We start from the raw sequence: 18793 nt of genomic DNA on the forward strand, positions 1-18793 counted from the left end.
TCTATCAGAGGTGGTCTGCCGTGGCCACCGGTATGTCGCACACACCACTAATACTGCAAGCCCCACAATGCACTGCCACCGCGGTGGTAGCCTACATCAATTTAGACGTGCAAGCGTGAGCCCTTACCCCACTGTCTGCAGCCTCATCACCTGAAGTCAAAGTTTAACTTGTGGCCTGTCTCTCTCCCCCCAAAAAATGGCCAAATGAACTTGGACTTTGGACATGGGGTTTTCAAGAGTGGTGGGAGACAGAATATATGTTTACCGATGTAAAGGGCAAAACTGTTTGATGGAGATAATTTCCAAACACTGTTAATGACTTAAGAATATAATAATCAAGTGCATTGTATTATTAATGACCTTATATGAATCATGTACTTATGTAAGCAGGAACATGGCTTTTCTGTGTTTCTGCGTGTGTGTAACTTAGATTAATAGGTGCCACTTAGTCTGCATATGTACAAGAGCATGTTTAGACCAGAAGTGATAATAAGGGACGAACTGTGCTTCTTCCGACCTTGTGCAAAACTTCCATCCTTGCCTCAGACGTGAGAAATCCACCACGTGGTTATCCCTGCTGACCGCTCAACTTCTGTCTATATAAACCTTGTGCGATGTGTTTATCATTGCTTCACTTTCAGCCTTGTGTTGGGAGTGAGCCCGATTGCAATTGTTGTCTGTCTAATAAATATACTTATATGCAGCTCCGGAGTCCTGAGGTAACTAGGGTGAATTTTCACCTAACACTGTTTGTCTTGTGGGCGGAGCCGATGTGGCTGTAATGAAAGAATATATTTAAAACGGCACTATGAAACGAAACACCAGGACAAGTACAAACATCTGGACATGAAACAGAAGCTCCAGAAGGTAGAGGAGTTGAAAAGAAGGCTGTTGTCACAGCAGACTGTGTTCGTAAAAGCCAAATCACAAAGTGAGGCTGCTGTATAGGCAAACTTTATTGTAGTAGCGGAGATCCCTGTGTTTATAGGCGATAACTAATAGGCCTATGGTAAACTTAAGTTCATGTTTACATGTGGAAAAATATATCTTTTTTTTTTCAATAAATATTGAATAGATCCGGCCCTCGACTTGGACGGAGTTTTAAAATTTGGCCCTCTGTATATTTGAGTTTGACACCCCTGCTTTATATCATATATCTATGCAACTTTGTTGAAATTACTAACTTTAAACCAGTATTCTGCCGTTTTGAAAAATAACAACCATCTTAAAATTTGAATGACTTATTTGTGTATGTAGTAACTCCCAATATATGGCAAAAATAACTAACTAGATCAACAATCTCATATTAATTAACATATGTCAGAAAATTCAACTTAAAGTTGTTATCTTGAAGAATGGCCGCCATATAAAAAAATCATGATGAACCAATATGTAATTGCTTTTGGACGGTCTTTTGCTATATGTGTACCAGATTTCATCCTTTTATCACAAAGTGCACAATTCTTGAAAAACTATCAAGCTAAGCCACCCCACTAATAGGCAAATTGCTTATATAATAATGTAATAATCAGCTAGCTCTATTTTTGTGACAATGACTGGCTAAAATCGCCACTGAATATAGGCTATGCTAGACATTATGAATTAGTAGACAGCTAGTTAGAAATTAGACTGGCCAGAGTTCCTGTCGTTAATCCAAATCTGACTTTCTGTAAGTTATCTGTTATTACACCAAATCTGACTTTTCGTTAGATATCTGTTATTACATTTTCTGTCATAGTGTGATGGAAGACTCTGTGAAACACCAGTGTCCATTTAGACACACAGCTCTTTAACAAAACACACTTGATTGTGCTGGCAAAGATAGCAAAGTTATGTTTTATACGATCAGGTGACTGAAGGCTGAATAGTATCTTATCATAAGACATGATAACGGTGAATCAAAACCTTAGTGATAGATTTGTTGGCATTATCCAAATATTAACTATATTATTATACATCAATTAAAGGAAACTCTACAAATAAAAAGTATCCTTTTGCAGATTGACATGATTAATAAATACTAGACAAAACAAACCAACCACATTCATTCTGTTTTGTAATCAAAAAGCAATGTAAGCAGAATACAAGCATTTTCCTCATTCCTCTCCAGTGTCTGTTTTCTTACACACTCAAAACAGGACTGCAGTGACTATGATAACAGCAACAAAAGCAAAACTTCATATAAATTCAAAACTCATAAATAAATAAACACTTGAAACATACTAGTTTAAGCTTGAAAGAAAAGATATTATCTAAGGAAATAAAGTAATAGGGTAATACAAATAAAGTATTTGGTGAAGTTGTGGGGTGTGTGGCTCTCTCAGTGGGGCTGTGGCTGGCCGTGAACCCTGAATCTGTAGACACAGGAGTACTCAGGGTTACCCCAGTTACTGAGAACCATTAACTGCATCGCACGATACACATCCTTCACAGAGACCTGAGAGAGAGAGACAGACAGACAGAGAGAGAGAGAGGAAGGGAGGCGATGCAGGGGGCAGGTGAGAGACAGAGATGCAGAAAAAAAGAGTGGAAAGAGTTTTGTTTGTGAAGGAGATGCAGATGGAGAGAGAGGGAAGGTAAAGGGTAAAGAGTTTTGTTGGTGAGAGGGTTGTTTAAAGGCATGGAGAAGTTTAAAGGCTTCTGATGTCTCACCGGTAGCTCAAAGGTCTGGATGGGCTCGCCATCAGAGTTATATGTGAATCTACCCAGGAACTTCCCTTCCTCCTGCTCATCAAAGCCACTCAGGCCCTGGAGGAGGAGATGGATGCAAACACACAAACATACACACGCACACACACACTTTACTCAATACACAAATCACTCTTCAGAAAGTCATACAATGCTTTTTATCAAGTTATTTAAGGGCATCCATCCGTGTCTTTAACCAGTCTGTTGCCATAGTGTGTTGGTAAAGGGACGTCTGAGACTCACGTAAACGGCGAACTCTCGGGGGGCGCTGTCGATGCGTCCGGTGGGGGAGAGGCTCTTGGGGATGTGCTCCAAGGTGACGTGTGTAACGCACGCAGGGAGGGACAGGGCGATGGTGAGGAAACCCTGACTGCCCTTAAACGCCCAGCACTTCCCAGGGTGCATCTCAGGCTGACACACACACACACACATGCCAGTGTCAGTTAACTGTGTGCATGTATGTGTATGCGCATAAGTGTGTGTGTGTGTGCGTGTGCATAAACTATTGCGTTACCTGTATAACAGTGCGTGGACTCTCTGAAGCGTACCACAGTGGCACTCCAAACAGGCTGACACATGGAGACCTGGTGCGGTATGTTTCCGAACTCCGTGAACCAATCACAGTAGCACCTACACACACACACACATACAGCGACATGCATAAACACATGGCAACACAAATGCATACACACATTAAAACATATATACACAGATGTGTGTGTGGGAAATATATACACAGAACTGCCTAAACATAGGATATCTCACACACACACACACACAGTATGGGGATCCTCACCCAAAGACTCCAGAGCGTAGTCAGCCATGCCAGATCCATCTGCTCTATAAAGGCTCAATGCCCTCTGAACAATCTCATGGACATGCTGTTACACACACACACACACACACACACACACACACACACACACACACACACACACACACACACACACACACACACACACACACACACACACAATAAATAACCCAGATGTCTGTTAGCTGTTACTGCTTTAGTTAATAACTTTTAATATTTCAGAAGACCTTCCCAAAATGGCCGCTCACCTTGACCGTTATGGAGCCTAGTCCTTCATTCTGCAGGCTCTCTCCCACAATCCTCCACATGTTGCCACGTTCCTTGTGCACCTCTTCAGCCAGATGCTGCAGCAGCCTCTTCTCCAGAGCCTCCAGCGCCCCCTGCAGTTCAGGACGCAGAACAACGCTTCCTGCATCCTGTCCAAGACCTGCTCGGAGCTCTCGCTTCAGCCAATCAGTGAGCTCCTTCTTCAGCTAATTAGAATGGTAATGAGGAGGAGTTATTACATGATTGCTATTACACTACTGTGTAACATTTCACAAATAAACCATTCCTAAACTAATCTCTGTGTGTGTTTTTGTTTTTGTGTGTGAGTGAGTGAGTGATAAAGTACCTGAGCATTGGTGTTTTCTTGACCATCCAGGCGTTGTTCGAGGTTGTGATGGGCAGTTCTGAGGTATGACACACTGTCCTTGAGTTTAGCTACCTTTTGGGCCACATCAGTGACCTTTTCAGTCACCCAAGTCTGCCGGTCAAGGTCATTACTGAGGAGACAAGATCATGAGGTCAGGGCATAGACCAGCAGTATTTCAGATGATTCACAATGGAAGACACTGAAGCACACAGTCAGAAATGAAATGCTTCAAGTCATAATATAAATCATTCATGATCATAATGTTAACCTATTACACAAGCTGACAAATTCATCACACATAGTTTCACACACATACAGCACACACACACACACAGATACGTGGGCAATTGTGATGACAAACTCACTTTTTTGCCACATCCTTAAAGTTAGTAATTTCCGCTCTCATGATCTGAGAAGAAAAAGGAGAGATTCATTCATTGATGATCCTTAACTCTTCACATTACTCCATTTCCAGAGTTTGAGAGTTTGTTGTGATGTTTGTCAGAGAGCCTCACCTCAGACATGTGCCTGTGTCTCTCTCCATCCTCCTTCAGAAGGCCGATCTCTCGCTACATGAGGAAGAGAAGGAGGCACAATGTAGCGCTCTTGTGTGTGTTTGGATCAGACACCTATCCATTTTATTCCTACTTTAACCTGACAATTTAGAAACTCTCTCTCTCTCTCTCTCTCTCTCACACACTCTCTCTCTCACACACACACACACACACCTTAACACCATCCAGTTCTCTAGTCCAGCTTTCCTTCCATTTGGCCTCTCCTTGGTTGACGCGGTCCAGGACTTCCTTACGGAAGACGTTGAAATCCGTCACAATCCCTGGGTCCTGCAGCAGAAACACAATCAGCAGTGTTTACTTCCTCTCCTCACGTCAGTACCAGCAGACTCTGGCTGACTATGGCTCAGATCTGGCCCGCATCAGGGCCACATGTGGTCCAGTCAGCTGTTCTCTGCTGTGGTTGATCAGATCAGAACCACATGTGGTCCAGTCAGCTGTTATCTGTTGTGGTTGATCAGATCAGAACCACATGTGGTCCAGTCAGCTGTTATCTGCTGTGGTTGTTTCTGCTGACAGACCTACCGTGTTCATGCCAAGGGTAGATGTGCTGTATCCAGGCCAGGCAGGTTCAGCAACCATCAGGAGAGAGGTGAGAGCAGGGTACCAATACCAGAAACCTACACAGTAAAAATAGAAGTGTTAATTTAACTCCTATAGAGTTGAATTTAACTCTGCTTCAGATAACATTTGGTCCCGCTCTAAACTAGTGTTAAATTAACTCTTTGGCCAGTGTCAGATTTTCAGAGTTAAATGAACACATTTTTGTGTTAAAATTTACAATGAAATGTGTAAAAATATTTAACACTATAGGTTAGTCACACTGTTCAGAGTAATATGATGGCACTGTACAGAGTTAATTTACTCTGGATTTTAGTTTAAAAAATGCCACTTAAATGTGTAATAATATTTCTCTACAGTGTTACTTATATATCTAGATAATATGATGCTGCTGAATAACTGTACTCAAATCAACTGTAATCAAAATGAAAAACACAAATACAAGATGACAATACCAACATTTATTTTAGAGTTCTTAATCATTTTTATTCCAACATTATGAACTCATTGCCCATACTGTAGCGAAGGGAGAGCGTAGTCACCCCACCTGGACTTGAACCCGGGTCTACAGGGTGCCAAACATACACTCTGACCGCAACGGCAAAGAGCCAGGCTCGATGGCATGGCAGTCAGAGCACATACTCATGTGTAGTGACGGCATATCGTCACACTGCCCTCACCTTCGGGAGGCGCACCCTTGCATTCCTCGCGCATCTACCGTACTTCTCCCATCCAGAATGCCCACAACACGAGTGCTTCACCCAAGGGGTCTCTCACACAGGGGTCAACATACCTGGGGGTCCTTCATACAGTTTTACAGGCACGCCTCCGATGACCTCGCGGCTGTGTGAGGGACCCCCAGGTAGGTTGACCCCTGTGTGACGGACCGAATAGATGGGTGAACCACTTGTGTGTGGGGCGCTTTGGATGGAAGAAGTACAGTTGGTGGATGCACAAGGAATGCCTGTGTGCGTGAAGCGCAAGGGTGCGCTTACCGAAGGTGAGGGCAGTGTGACGATGTGATCGTCACTACAGATGAGTTTGTGCTCTGACTGCCATACCAATGAGCCTGGCTCTTTGGCGTTGCGGTCAGAGTGCATGTCTGGCAACCTGTAGACCCCGGTCCAAGTCCGGGTGGGGTGACCATGCTCTCCCGTGCGACACATACATACCTTAACTATAATTACAATGATATGATATGACAATGATTTATGAAACACCTCACCAAAGAAAGCAATATGGGACAATAAACATAGCTTTGTCATTCAATCCATAAGACATTTGTATATCCAAAGGCCTAGGATAAATCAAGTTGTCGGCATGAAAAACAACAAAATCTTGCTTTGACCTTGCCACTTCATATGCATGGAAATGTTCTTGAAAAGCTACTGTAAATAAAGGCAAAGTGAGCAACAACAGTTTTTCATTTATAATCAGAACAGACTCAATCTGGTAAAACAGAGGAATTTCACATTCAACTTTGCCACAAATAACCATGAGTGGGCGGTAAAAAAACCCAGTCTGTTTAGCCCAGTTCACTTTCATAACCTGAATGCAACTAGGTACTTGCATTGCATGAACAATCGCAGAACCCCCTTTTACCATATTTAAAGACACCATTTTTCCTGGACCAATGTCTAATCGTGTGAAAGTTGCTGAAGATCGCCAACTATATGCCATATGATTCTGATGTTTTTTTGCCAGTGTTTTAGTAATATTTTTGAATGACTTGAGCTGTTTTTTGAAATAATTATGCTTTCCTTCATACCGCATGCACCAACTATGAAGTACAGGTCCAATTTTCTGGATGCAGCGGGGATAATGGATAAGAAAATGGTGCTTTGGTAAAAGTCTTTTCTGGGGATACAACTTCTTAAACAGTTTGTGGTGTTCAACAATCAAATGTTTTAAATATACACATAAACCTTGAGAAAGCAAGGGAGAGAATACAATGTTTACTATCTGAAGTAATAAAAGAAGCAGGGCCCAGTGTTGATCAGTAGAAGTGACCAAATCTCCAAAGATAAGAGGAACATTCCTCAGTAAGCACCACGACTGAATTGCATTCAGTCCCAGATCATTAGACCCTTCTTTTAAATTGACTGCCACTGGTCTATTGTTTCTCTCCATGAATCCATAATCAAAACTTTGTATTCTTGAATTAAGTTCCTCTAATGTAACATGTTTTTCTTTTAAATACACAAACAGACACTTCAATTCGTACTGGGCCACCCCTTCTAACAAATCATGCATCACATCAACTGAGAAGTTCTCAGTTGTGTGAAAATACTTCAGTGAATTTAGTAAGCATGTTCTCTTCACACCAAAAACGTAAGGAAGAGATGGATTGCAAGCTATTTCTTGACAGTGAGCAGTGTGCATGTCCTTGGTGCGTAACACTATTTTGGAGGAATCTTCAGAGAATTCCGTTTGAAAGTCATCTTTTTCAGCTAAACAAAAACCTGCAGCAGTACCTTGCACTGAAAGACTCCACCAGACCAAACAAGCCATGTAAACCCAAATTATCACCAGTAACCTGTACCACACTGCCACGTACACGACCACTGTATAATGGAATGTCCAATACCATCACTTCCAACACTTAATGTCTCGAACAACGGGAGCAAGAATTTCAATAAAAACCATACCGTTTGAGGTCTTGTGCATGAAATAAGGCACACAGATGTATGTTAGACAAAAAAGAATTCCATTTTGGAGAAAAGTTTCTTAAAGTAAAATATATTGCAGCCCAATTTATGAATACCTTTCTTGGAACCCAGCGGGTTTTGGCAACCTCAAAGTCATCATAGAACATTTGGATCTGTACAGCGTGTTTTTCAGTTGAAAACAGAGGGTGACTCTTAAAGAAAAGGATCCATCACAAATATCTCTGAGTCTTGAATTGTCAGTAGCTGGCCTTTTCAACATTTCTGCAGCATACTGACTTTTAAATATTGACTGCAATGTAGATAAAATTGGAATATACATAAATGTATCTTGAACTACTACCTGATCATATGTTCCAGTCTTTTTATTTCGCCTTGTATCAAATCTCGAGCCAACTACACATTCAAACTGGTTCTACAGTTTCCCCATTTGCTTGTAAAAAAATTTGATCTTTTGTATTCCGAATTTAGAATTGTGAAAGGGTTCTCTAACTCTTGAAAACATGCCACAACTTTCTTGCACATTTCAGTTTCTCTTCATCACTAAATACAAGTCTTAATGACTGTTTCTTTTGCATGCTGATGGATATCTTGAACTAGCTCTTCCATGGAAATCACTACAGAATTCACTGTACTTTGCCCTACACCTGCTGCCTTTAGATCAGAAATTACAGCTGCACAACTATTTACAAGGTCTGGCGAAGGTAACTCAGATTCAGTCTCTGACTCGTATTCAGCTAAAACTTCAACATGAGTGGCATTACTTGTGTTTAGCATGCTTGAGGGATGTGAAAAATCATCTTCAACAGACTCAAAAAGAACTGCTTACATGCCACTTGTTAAGATGTTTTCTAAAACCAGAGAAGCTACCAAAAGAATGTGAGCATCCCACTTGGCCACATTTAAGATAAAGAGTCCTGCCTGCACAAAGACCATGAATGACCTTGAGGTGCTTAACAAGGCCGTTGGACTTCCATGGTCACTTTGCAAAGAAAACACCTCATGGTTCGATCTGAAAAGTTATTCACTCAATGCAACATTCTTGCTCGCAACTCTGCAATCCTGGGAGTTTCCTTTGTTTCGCCAATGTCAATATTGTAGATGGTCGTTTGCACAAAAGTGAAAAAGCTGCTCAGGGAAGAACTGTATGACGTACCAAAGACGTAATGGGCTTTAATGAGTTCATCAAAGGCTCCCACTGACCCCGTTGCCTTGCATGGAAGTGCGTGCTTGTCGATCACAATGAAGTATGAGTGAATGCTGCTTCTGGTGGATCCCCTGCGCAAGAAGAATAGGGCTGACTGCTTTGGGTGATGTTGTCCAGATGTTGTTGCCACGCTGGTTCCAGCCTAAAACAAAAGACATTCAACAAAAGCATTTGGTGATTAACAAAAGACATCAGATCAGATCAGATCACCTCAAGCTGTAAATTAGATTAATGTGATGGAAAGTATTTTCAAAACTGTTTCGTATACCTTTTGAAATCTGATGAGGTGATCTACAGCTTGAGATGCAGATATCTTTCCTGGCCTTTTTCGACCTTGCGCAGATGGTGGTAGCAGGATGTAGCAGCAGCAAAATCGCAGACATGTCACTATCCACCCTACAGATCAGTATATTCAACATTAGGTCAATATTATGCCACAATTATGTTAAATTGACAACTGGCACCATAACCAAAATGTACAGTATATTGTCCACTTACAAAAGCAACGATACCCAAGTGAAAACAGTTCTATTCATACCATTCTCAACTTCAGCGGTTGACTTCAGCATTGCGCATTAAATCCAAGAGCTCTGTGGTAGGCACCAGTCCATGGCTTTCTTTTATGACTCTTGCTCTGAAAAGTGGTTGGCCACCTCTCCAAAAATTTGTTGGCTGTGGCCTCACCAAACAGGAGTCTGAAATCTTGTTCTATCTGCAATACAACATACATAGAGAGCAATGATGAGTGATACCAGATACTGCATTGATGATTTTGATGATTCAGTGAATTTAGAACATCATACCAGTCCTGGTGTGTCCAGAAACCGTGGAAAGACCAAGAAGACATCTGCTGCTTTGCTTTCATCATTGACCATTGCTTGGCGATAAATGAAGGTCGTTTTCATCTTCTCACGGATAGTGTCTTCATCAGCAGAGTGTCTCAAAACTGCAATTGCTGCTTCCACATCATCATCAGATTGCACTTTGTCACTTATGAAGGGTTGTCGGACCATGGCTTGGCCCACCAACTTAAGACAAAACACAAATTTGTAGACTCCTATCTCCATACTTCACAACTCAATTTCATTAGTAACAGATAATGAACTTACCTTTGGGAGATCTGCTAACTGAGCCACCTCTTTCCTCTGAACTTTTTCTTTGAATGGTCTTCAATCGCCATGCAAGGTATCCAGATCCACTCTCTGGATCGTAGTAATGTTCCTATGTAATTATAAATATATCCAAAAGGGAATGCTATCAGCAATTCAAACAGTGAATATATGCATAATGTTGTAATGATGCAATATTGTGATATACTTACATATCCATGTTGTGAAAATGGGTCTTCCAGATAGGGAAACAAAGCAACTATCCCTGTGCATACATCACTCTGACATTTTTGGGGGGGCGATGTCCTAGTACAAGAATCACATTATGACCGTCACGCTCAATTGACAATTAGACAACACAAATCACATAAATATCAATTGTCTATATAGCCGGTCAATACTATTAATGTTTTTTGATAGCCTAATATTTGATGCTTACCCATGTGTTTCTGTCATCTCAGCAGCAAGTATGTTAATCATCTGTCTTCTAGTGGCATCTGTCAAAGATTTGGTTTTTCCATACTCTTGCATGATGTGTTCACCACCAGGCCTTGATGTTAGGATTTTTCCAATCAACTTCAAGTGAAATAAAATGTGCTTTCAGTAATTTTGAAACCATGTGTAAAGCTGAAACACAATTCTCTCAAGATCATCCCTTATCATATGGAACATTATTCAGATTAGACAGCATAACAATTTCCACTACCTACCGCTTTTGCTTCATAGTTCATACGACATGGCTTTTTGGGTTGACTTGCTCCAACAGGAGATGCTTCTTCATCGTCACACATCGAGAAGTTTAGAATGACAGTGTCCTCAGATGTTACGGAGCATGGTGATGATTGCGAGGCACCTGTGCATTATGGAAATTATACAAAATAGAAACATGTTACATGGAGCTGTTATATTTAATGAGATATAGTCTCACATCAGCCTTTACGCTAAAGTAACATGTCTGTGAATGGTCTCAAAGATTACCAAGTCCTTCACTGCCCAAAATGATTCGAAAGGCTCCAGGTGATTCCTTCACTATCTCTTCAAAAACCTCAGAGTCAACCTCTGTATCAGACTGGTCATAAACCTTCATATCTAGCTGCCTGCCTTCTGGTATGTTGAATTTCAGGCACACTGATGTGGGGAAAAAAAAAGGAAATTTCAGAAATGATGGGTTCCAAAGTTTGAAATCCCATGCATGTCCTGGTCAGAACAATCTAGTTCTCAAAAGGAATGGTTAAATATGATGCATTGGGAGTACGACCCTTGTGATACTCTTTTAACCTAACATACTAACCTTCTTTCAAAAAAGTATCAAATGTCAGCTCAGACAGCTTAATGTATTTTTGCTCTCCCCCAAACTGAACTCGTAGCAGCATTCTGAATTTATCTATAAAAAAAATAGTAATTCAGTTCAACAAAGACCTATATTTCTATACAAAGACATATTTCAAAAGACATATTTCAAAAGAAATGTTACTCGTTATAGATGGATTTCCCATTTAAAAAACAAATGCACGGGCAACCCTGGGGCAGGAAGCGGAATAGAACTCTTTATAGAACAACATTGAGCAGCACTCTGCGATCAAATATTACAAGAAGTTAACTGCACTAAAGGAAGTAGTGGTGGCTTAAGGATGTTAGCATTACTAAGGGTAAGCATCCATTGGCAAAAAAAAATGGTGCTTCACCCCAATTCGCCCTTCTGATCGCCTGAAGGCATAACTGACGCCGTTTTATTGATTTATTTTTGCAAAATAATGCTTTCCCCTATGAATGCTAAACATCCTCCAAGCACCTCTATTTCGATGAATGCAGTTAACGTCTTCTAATAGTTGAGTGGAGAGCACTGGTCAATGTTCCGTTTACAAGAATTACCAGATGCACACAGCCCTGGGGCATCTCGTTCTGTTTGTAAACGGGAAACCCATCTATTACTTGAAAGTTAACATGACCAGATAGGAAAAAGACCGAAAATGTATGCTGGTTGACGCAAACGTTATTCTTTGGTATTGCAAATAGGTGAAGTGACACGTTGTTCAATTATCTTACCCGTGGTAACGGCTCTTCCCAGATACTTCAAGTCACAGGTTTCTGTGGACAGCATAGCAAGGTTGATATAGTTAAGTCATGTCGGCTAAGAACAGCTAAACATGTTTATGCAGTAGTTGTGTTAGCTACCGACACCCAGCTAACGTTATTTCATGAATTTGTCATCATTAGTTAATGAAAAATACTGCAACATCCACCACAAAGAGAGAAAGTACATAATGCTAGCAGATAGTTTGCTAACATGTCGCTGGCAGTTAGCGTCAAGGCTAACACAATTTGCCTTCATCCAAATGGATTGACAAACTGTGGTTAACATTACCTATTACCTGTACAAAATGGAATTCTCAGAAGAACATAACAAATTATACGGCCAGGTCATCTTAACTGAGAGAAAGAAACGTTAGTCTAAAAATGTACATATTGTAGTGCCCGAGTTGACAGCAAGCTCACCCCACGTTTAACCCGGTCTAACGGCTCACTCGAACGTTAACGCTGGAGTTGACAATACAATCTAGATAAGAAGGGTAAAAGTAGCCTAACTAATCTCATTCGATATCGATGCAACTCTTAAATAAGGCTTTGTTACGTTAAAAATACATTTTTGATGTCAACACAGGAATGTTACTTACCTAACAACAGTGTCTACCTCCAGTCAGAGAAGTTTCCAGTTTGGTGTTGGCTACAAAACTCTGGCAGTAGTGGCGGGTATTCATCACGCTTTAGAGTCAAAGTTTTCACTGGACGTAAACAGAATTTAACTCTCATCTTTAACTCTACTGTTTGGTCAAATTTACTCTTCACAATGATACAATTACACTATCTAGTTTTAAATAACTTAACTCTGGAATATTAACAACCCATTTTTTACTGTGTACACACACGCGCACGCACGCACTTTGTCATGCACATCGTGTGTGTGTGTGAGTGTGAGTGTGTGTGTTGGGCATGTGTGAGTGTGAGTGTGTGTGTGTGTGTGTGTGTGTGCGTGTGTGTGTGCGTGTTTGGAGGAGATCCAAAACACATCGATCATAGATGGTGCTGGACACTTAAGACACTTAAGAACAGGACTTCCAGAAAGTGAGCGCTCCCTTTTCTGCCAGCCGTCATCGTCCTCAAAATAGGGGCCTCTGTCTATAAGGCCAAGTGTGTGTGTGTGTGTGTGTGTGTGAGAGTGTGTGTGTGAGAGTGTGTGTGTGTGAGAGTGTGAGTGTACGTGTGACCTCTCAAAGACGCCTCGGTGGCCAGAGAGCTGAAGGAGAGGCAGGGTGTTGCCGTGTGAGATGCAGTACTTAAGAGAAACACACACACAGGAAGTAAGAATACTGATAATCTAGACCAGCAGTGAGGATTTGGATGCTGACTGATTGACCACTGGTCAGATGGCACTAAATGGAAGCTGACACCGGAGCCATCCTGGCCCTAATATGGCCCTGATCTGGCCCTAATATGGCCCAAAAGCCTGCTAGAAATATTGCAGTTTGGGCCTATATTAAATGTACAACCTCAGGTCTACATGTCCCACAGTAGGCTATTTAGTAAACACACAGAATAAATAGGCTAGTTATATCGAGGCTTCAAGACGTTGAAACAATAGCCTTCACAAGGCCCATCACATCGATCTAGCCTATATAAACACTTCATGAAAATTGCCATTTTAAACCTTTCTTTATTAAGTTGTTACGACCCCTGCGCCCCTGCAGATGTTGTAGTGGCCATGAATGGCCACCAGGCAACAGTGGGGACTGATGATTGCTTGATTGACCTGGGAAGGTGTGGAGGATAAAAAGGACCAGTGGACCATCTCTCTCTCTCTCTCTCTCTCTCTCTCTCTCTCTCTCTCTCGAGCTGGCATTCAGCATACAGACGTATTACCCCCTAGACACGTCGTTTGAGTTATGAATTGTATGGACTAAATAAATACGCATTACTTTTGTAAGAAAATCGTTGTTGTCTGCCTCCAATGTTTATGTTGCGGTCACGAGCCGGCCGGAATGTAACGTAAGTTAAGTAAGGTAGGATATATTACACTGCCAAGACGGTAAACTTACCCCAAATTAAAATCTTGCCATCAGAAAGACATTTATAAAATATACAACTAGTAAATATGCTGTTACATTTTGCCCAGTTAAATACTAAGCTGGCCTTTACAAATGATATATTTTAACGGTCGTGATTCTTCTGCCACTGCTCCTACTATTACATATTCGTTGTAACATTACCTGTTAGGAGCTGAGATGAGAGAGACTCTGCATACAACAACTGTTGCCCAGGTTCTTCACCAATCAAAGCTTTAAGGAAGAGCCAGTGTTGAAAAAAACTCATGTCAAATATCGACTACAGTTTGCCTAAAGGCATCTGGGAGAGTCCGTGGTCAAGTGGAAGAAGGTTCTGTGGTCTGATGAGACAAAAGTGGAGCTTTTTTTCAACAGTGGCTCTCTTCCATAAAGCTTTGATTGGTGAAGAACCCGGGCAACAGTTGTTGTATGCAGAGTCTCTCCCATCTCAGCTGCTGAAGCTTGTAACTCCTTCGGAGTAGTCATAGGTGTCTTGGTGGCCTCTCTCACTAGTCTCCTTCTTGCACGGTCACTCAGTTTGTGAGGACGGCCTGCTCAAGATGTGCCATATTCCTTCCATTTCTTGATGATGGATTTAACAGATTTCCAGGGGATGTTTAGTGCCTTGGACATTTTTTTGTATCCTTGCCCTGACTTATACTTTTCAATAACCTTTTCTCTGAGTTGCTCGGAGTGTTCTTTTGTCTTCATGGTGTAACCATGTAGCCAGATTAGCTGATTACTGAATACTGACCTGTGAATGGACCTTCCAGACACAGGTGTCGTTATACTACAATCACTTGAGACACATTCACTGCACACTGATCCCCATTTCACTAATTGTGAGACTACTAGCACCAATTGGCTGGACCTCTGTTGAATTAGGTCAGTTACTTTAAAGGGGGTGAATACTTATGCAATCACTTATTTTTCATTGCATATTTTTATTACTGTGTAAAAATCTTTTTTCACTTTGACATGAAAGTGGGCTTTTTTGTCATTTTTTGGTCAAAAAAAGCCAACTTATATTGACCATGATTGATTTATAAAAGCAATAAAAGGGTAAAACATCCAAGGGGGTGAATACTTATGCAATGCACTGTACTTCAGATTCCGAGGTCAACGCTTGTGGACACTCCTCTTCAGCTCATTACAGATTTGATATGGGGTTTAGGTCGGGAGACTGTGATGGCCATGGCATAACCTTTATTCTGTGGTCGGTGAACCATTTTTGTGTAGATTGTGAGGTGTGCTTCGGATCATTGTCCTGCTGGAAGGTCCAACCACGGCCCATTTTAAGCTTCCTGGCAGAGGCTGTTATGTTTTCATTTAATATCTGCTGGTATTTGATGGAGTCCATGATACCATGTATCCTAACAAGATGTCCAGGGCCTTTGGAAACAAAACAGCCCAAAACATCAAAGATCCGCCACCATACTTCATAGTGGGTATAAGGTGCTTTTCTGTATGGCTATCTTTCTGTCTACGCCAAACCCACCTTTGATGTTTGTTGTTGGTCTCATCTGACCATATAACCCGGTCCCATTGAAAGTCCCAGTAACATTTGGCAAACTGTAGGCGCTTTAGTTTGTTGTTGATTGACAGCAGAGGTTTTTTTCTGGCAACCCTCCCAAACAACTAGTGGTGATGTAGGTGGCATCTGATGGTAGTTTTGGAGACTTTCTTAACCCAAGACTCAACTAACCTCTGCAATTCTACAGCTGTGATCATTGGAGATTCCTTTGCCACTCAAACCATCCTCCTCACGGTGCGTGGGGTCAATGGCTGATTCTTAACATCTCCTGTCGCTTTAAAGTTCTTAACTATTGCCATGATAGTGGAAATGGGTATTTTCAACTGTTTAGAGATTTTCTTTTATCCATTTCCTGATTTGTGCAGCTCAACAACTTTTCGTTGCACATTGTCACTGTGTTCTTGGGTTTTTCCCATAGTGATGAGTGGCTAAGGGAGTTGTGTGACACTCATATTTATACCCCAGTGAAACAGGAAGTCATGGTTGACCACTTAAGAGTTCCTAATCAAACAGGTGAACTTAAAAATGTAAAACATGATTGCCAATATATTTCAGGTAGATTTTAATTCTAAGATTGTCTAGGGGTGCCAATAATTGTGGCACATATGCATTGGAGAAAAATATTTATTTAATGTAAAATTTAAAAAAAAAATTCAATAATTTTACTTCAATGAAAAGGTAAGATTTTTGTGAATTATTTGAGTGAAAGACCAAGAGGATAAACAGCAAAGAAATTTTTTTCATAGCCTGTTTTGCTCATATTCACTAAGGGTGCCAATAATTCTGGAGGGCACTGTATATGGGCAGTATCTGTTTGACTGCCCCGTGTGGACTGCTGTGGGATGTTCATCTATACAGGGATCAGATGTGCCAGTGGTATATAATCTGATTTGATGTACACACACACACACACACACACCAGTGGTATATAATCTGATTTGATGTACACACACACACACACACCAGTGTTATATAATCTGATTTGATGTACACACTCACACACACACCAGTGGTATATAATCTGATTTGATGTACACACACACACACACACCAGTGGTATATAATCTGATTTGATGTACATCATCTGACTCAATCCTGCAATATCAAACAGCAGGTGCAGGGAAAACACAGGTTTCAGGTTTGTACATGGTATTGAAACAAGTATGAAAATGATTGTAAAAAACTGTAAAGAGAATGAGGAAACTGGACACCACAAGAGATGTTTGCAATTATTTTTTATATAAATGTATGCAAAACTATACAATTACTTAATTATATGTTATCATGCAAAACTATACAATTGCTTAATTATATGTTATATACACTTATGCAAAACTATACAATTACTTAATTATATGTTATATAAATGTATGCAAAACTATACAATTACTTAATTATTTGTTATATACACTTGTGCAAAACTATACAATTACTTTATTATTTGTTATATACATTCATGCAAAACTATACAATTACTTTATTATTTGTTATATACACAAACTATACAAATATGTGTCAGGGGTCATTATTTGTATGATTTTAATTGTAGATGCACTATTGGCACAGCAGATGGCAGTAGAGAGCTATAACGCTTGATCAGATATTAGATATCAGTTGTTAAGCGCACAACAGACAAACATAATCAACTTGCTGTTAACTATAAACTGCTGAAAAAGCATAATTTGTTTATTAATGGTCACACACACACACATCCATAAACACACACACACACGTTTGTTGATTACAGTTTTTCACAATTGTTAACACACGTTTCTCAAAACAATAACGGCTTTCTCAAAACTGCACACACAAAACTGAAAACCTCACACACAAAATGCTAAACCTGACACTCCCTTTGCAAGATGACTCTTTGCCATCAAATCTCTTAACTGTTCACAAAATGGAACTCCTGTTTTCATTTGGTACACACGGCCATATTTTCAAATGACACACACATACCATTCATTAAGTACACACAACTAAGCATTTACTGCACACTACCAAGCATTTACAGCACATTGAAGTGTAAAATTGAATACACAATCATAAAAATGGAACACACCATATGAATCACAATGACTCTGGAGAATGAGCCATTTCTCCTTTGGTAAAATGTCTCAGTGTAGGCCTACTTTTTTCACAGTCAAACATAAAACAGCACACAAATATTTAGCAAAAAAAGTTTTATCCCTGTCCAAGCAGCGTTGGAAGAAACGCCTCGAGTGGCGCATGAAGCCCTGACAGGCCTCAACACTCACGTCGCCACAAGCCTCCTCCATGGCCTGGAGCAGTGGGACCCGGCCCTGTGGGTTCCGTTCATATACCTTCCACCTCCAAGCTGAAAAGAACTCCTCAATGGGATTCAGGAAAGGAGAATAAGGTGGAAGGTACAGAACGGAAAAATGTGGGTGGTCCTGGAACCACTCACGCACTTGAGCAGCCCGGTGGAAGCTCACATTGTCCCAGATGACGACGTGATCGATCCGCTGTGGGTCATCTATCTGGCCAGGTGGTACCAGCAGGTCACGCAGGCCATCCAGGAAGGCGAGGAGACGGGCCGTGTTATAGGCCCCTAGGTGGGCATGACGGTGCAGGATCCCATGGTGGTTCATTGCAGCACACATTGCGATGTTCCCACCGCGCTGGCCGGGGACCTCAACAATGGCCCGCTGGCCAATGACGTTTCTGCCCCGTCGCCTCCTCTTCACCAGGTTGAATCCAACCTCATCAATGAAGATGTACTCATACAACTCATTAGCTGTGTCACGCTCCTGGATCCGCTGACACAGACAGCATGAGAATGCAAGTTACAGTATGGACACAGAGAGGTCAACACAGTGGGCTACAGTGAGACACTGTAGAGAAGGAACAATATTGGATTACAGGTACAATACATGCATGTGTCAGT

At 41.1% G+C, this 18793-nt stretch overlaps 2 protein-coding genes across 2 annotated transcripts in view; both read right to left on the reverse strand.

Moving 5' to 3' along the window:
• Positions 1-3190: 3190 nt before the first annotated feature.
• On the reverse strand, positions 3191-5983 carry LOC116218606 (SUN domain-containing protein 2-like). Its single transcript, XM_031560708.2, has 8 exons — positions 5950-5983; positions 5234-5328; positions 4865-4978; positions 4652-4705; positions 4116-4247; positions 3751-3975; positions 3485-3569; positions 3191-3318 (listed from the first exon to the last, which is right to left on the reverse strand). The coding sequence occupies exons 1-8, from the start codon at positions 5981-5983 to the stop codon at positions 3191-3193; spliced, it is 867 nt and encodes a 288-aa protein (XP_031416568.2).
• A 12583-nt stretch (positions 5984-18566) lies between these two features.
• Positions 18567-18793, reverse strand: part of LOC116218607 (nuclear body protein SP140-like protein) — a 176862-nt gene continuing 176635 nt past the window's right edge. Inside the window, exon 14 of the mRNA XM_042703344.1 lies at positions 18567-18665. The gene's annotated coding sequence lies outside the window, so the exon portion shown is untranslated. The remainder of the gene's footprint in view (positions 18666-18793) is intronic.

Source organism: Clupea harengus, chromosome 23 (assembly GCF_900700415.2).
Source record: "Clupea harengus chromosome 23, Ch_v2.0.2, whole genome shotgun sequence".
In the NCBI taxonomy this organism is placed as follows: Eukaryota; Metazoa; Chordata; class Actinopteri; order Clupeiformes; family Clupeidae; genus Clupea; species Clupea harengus.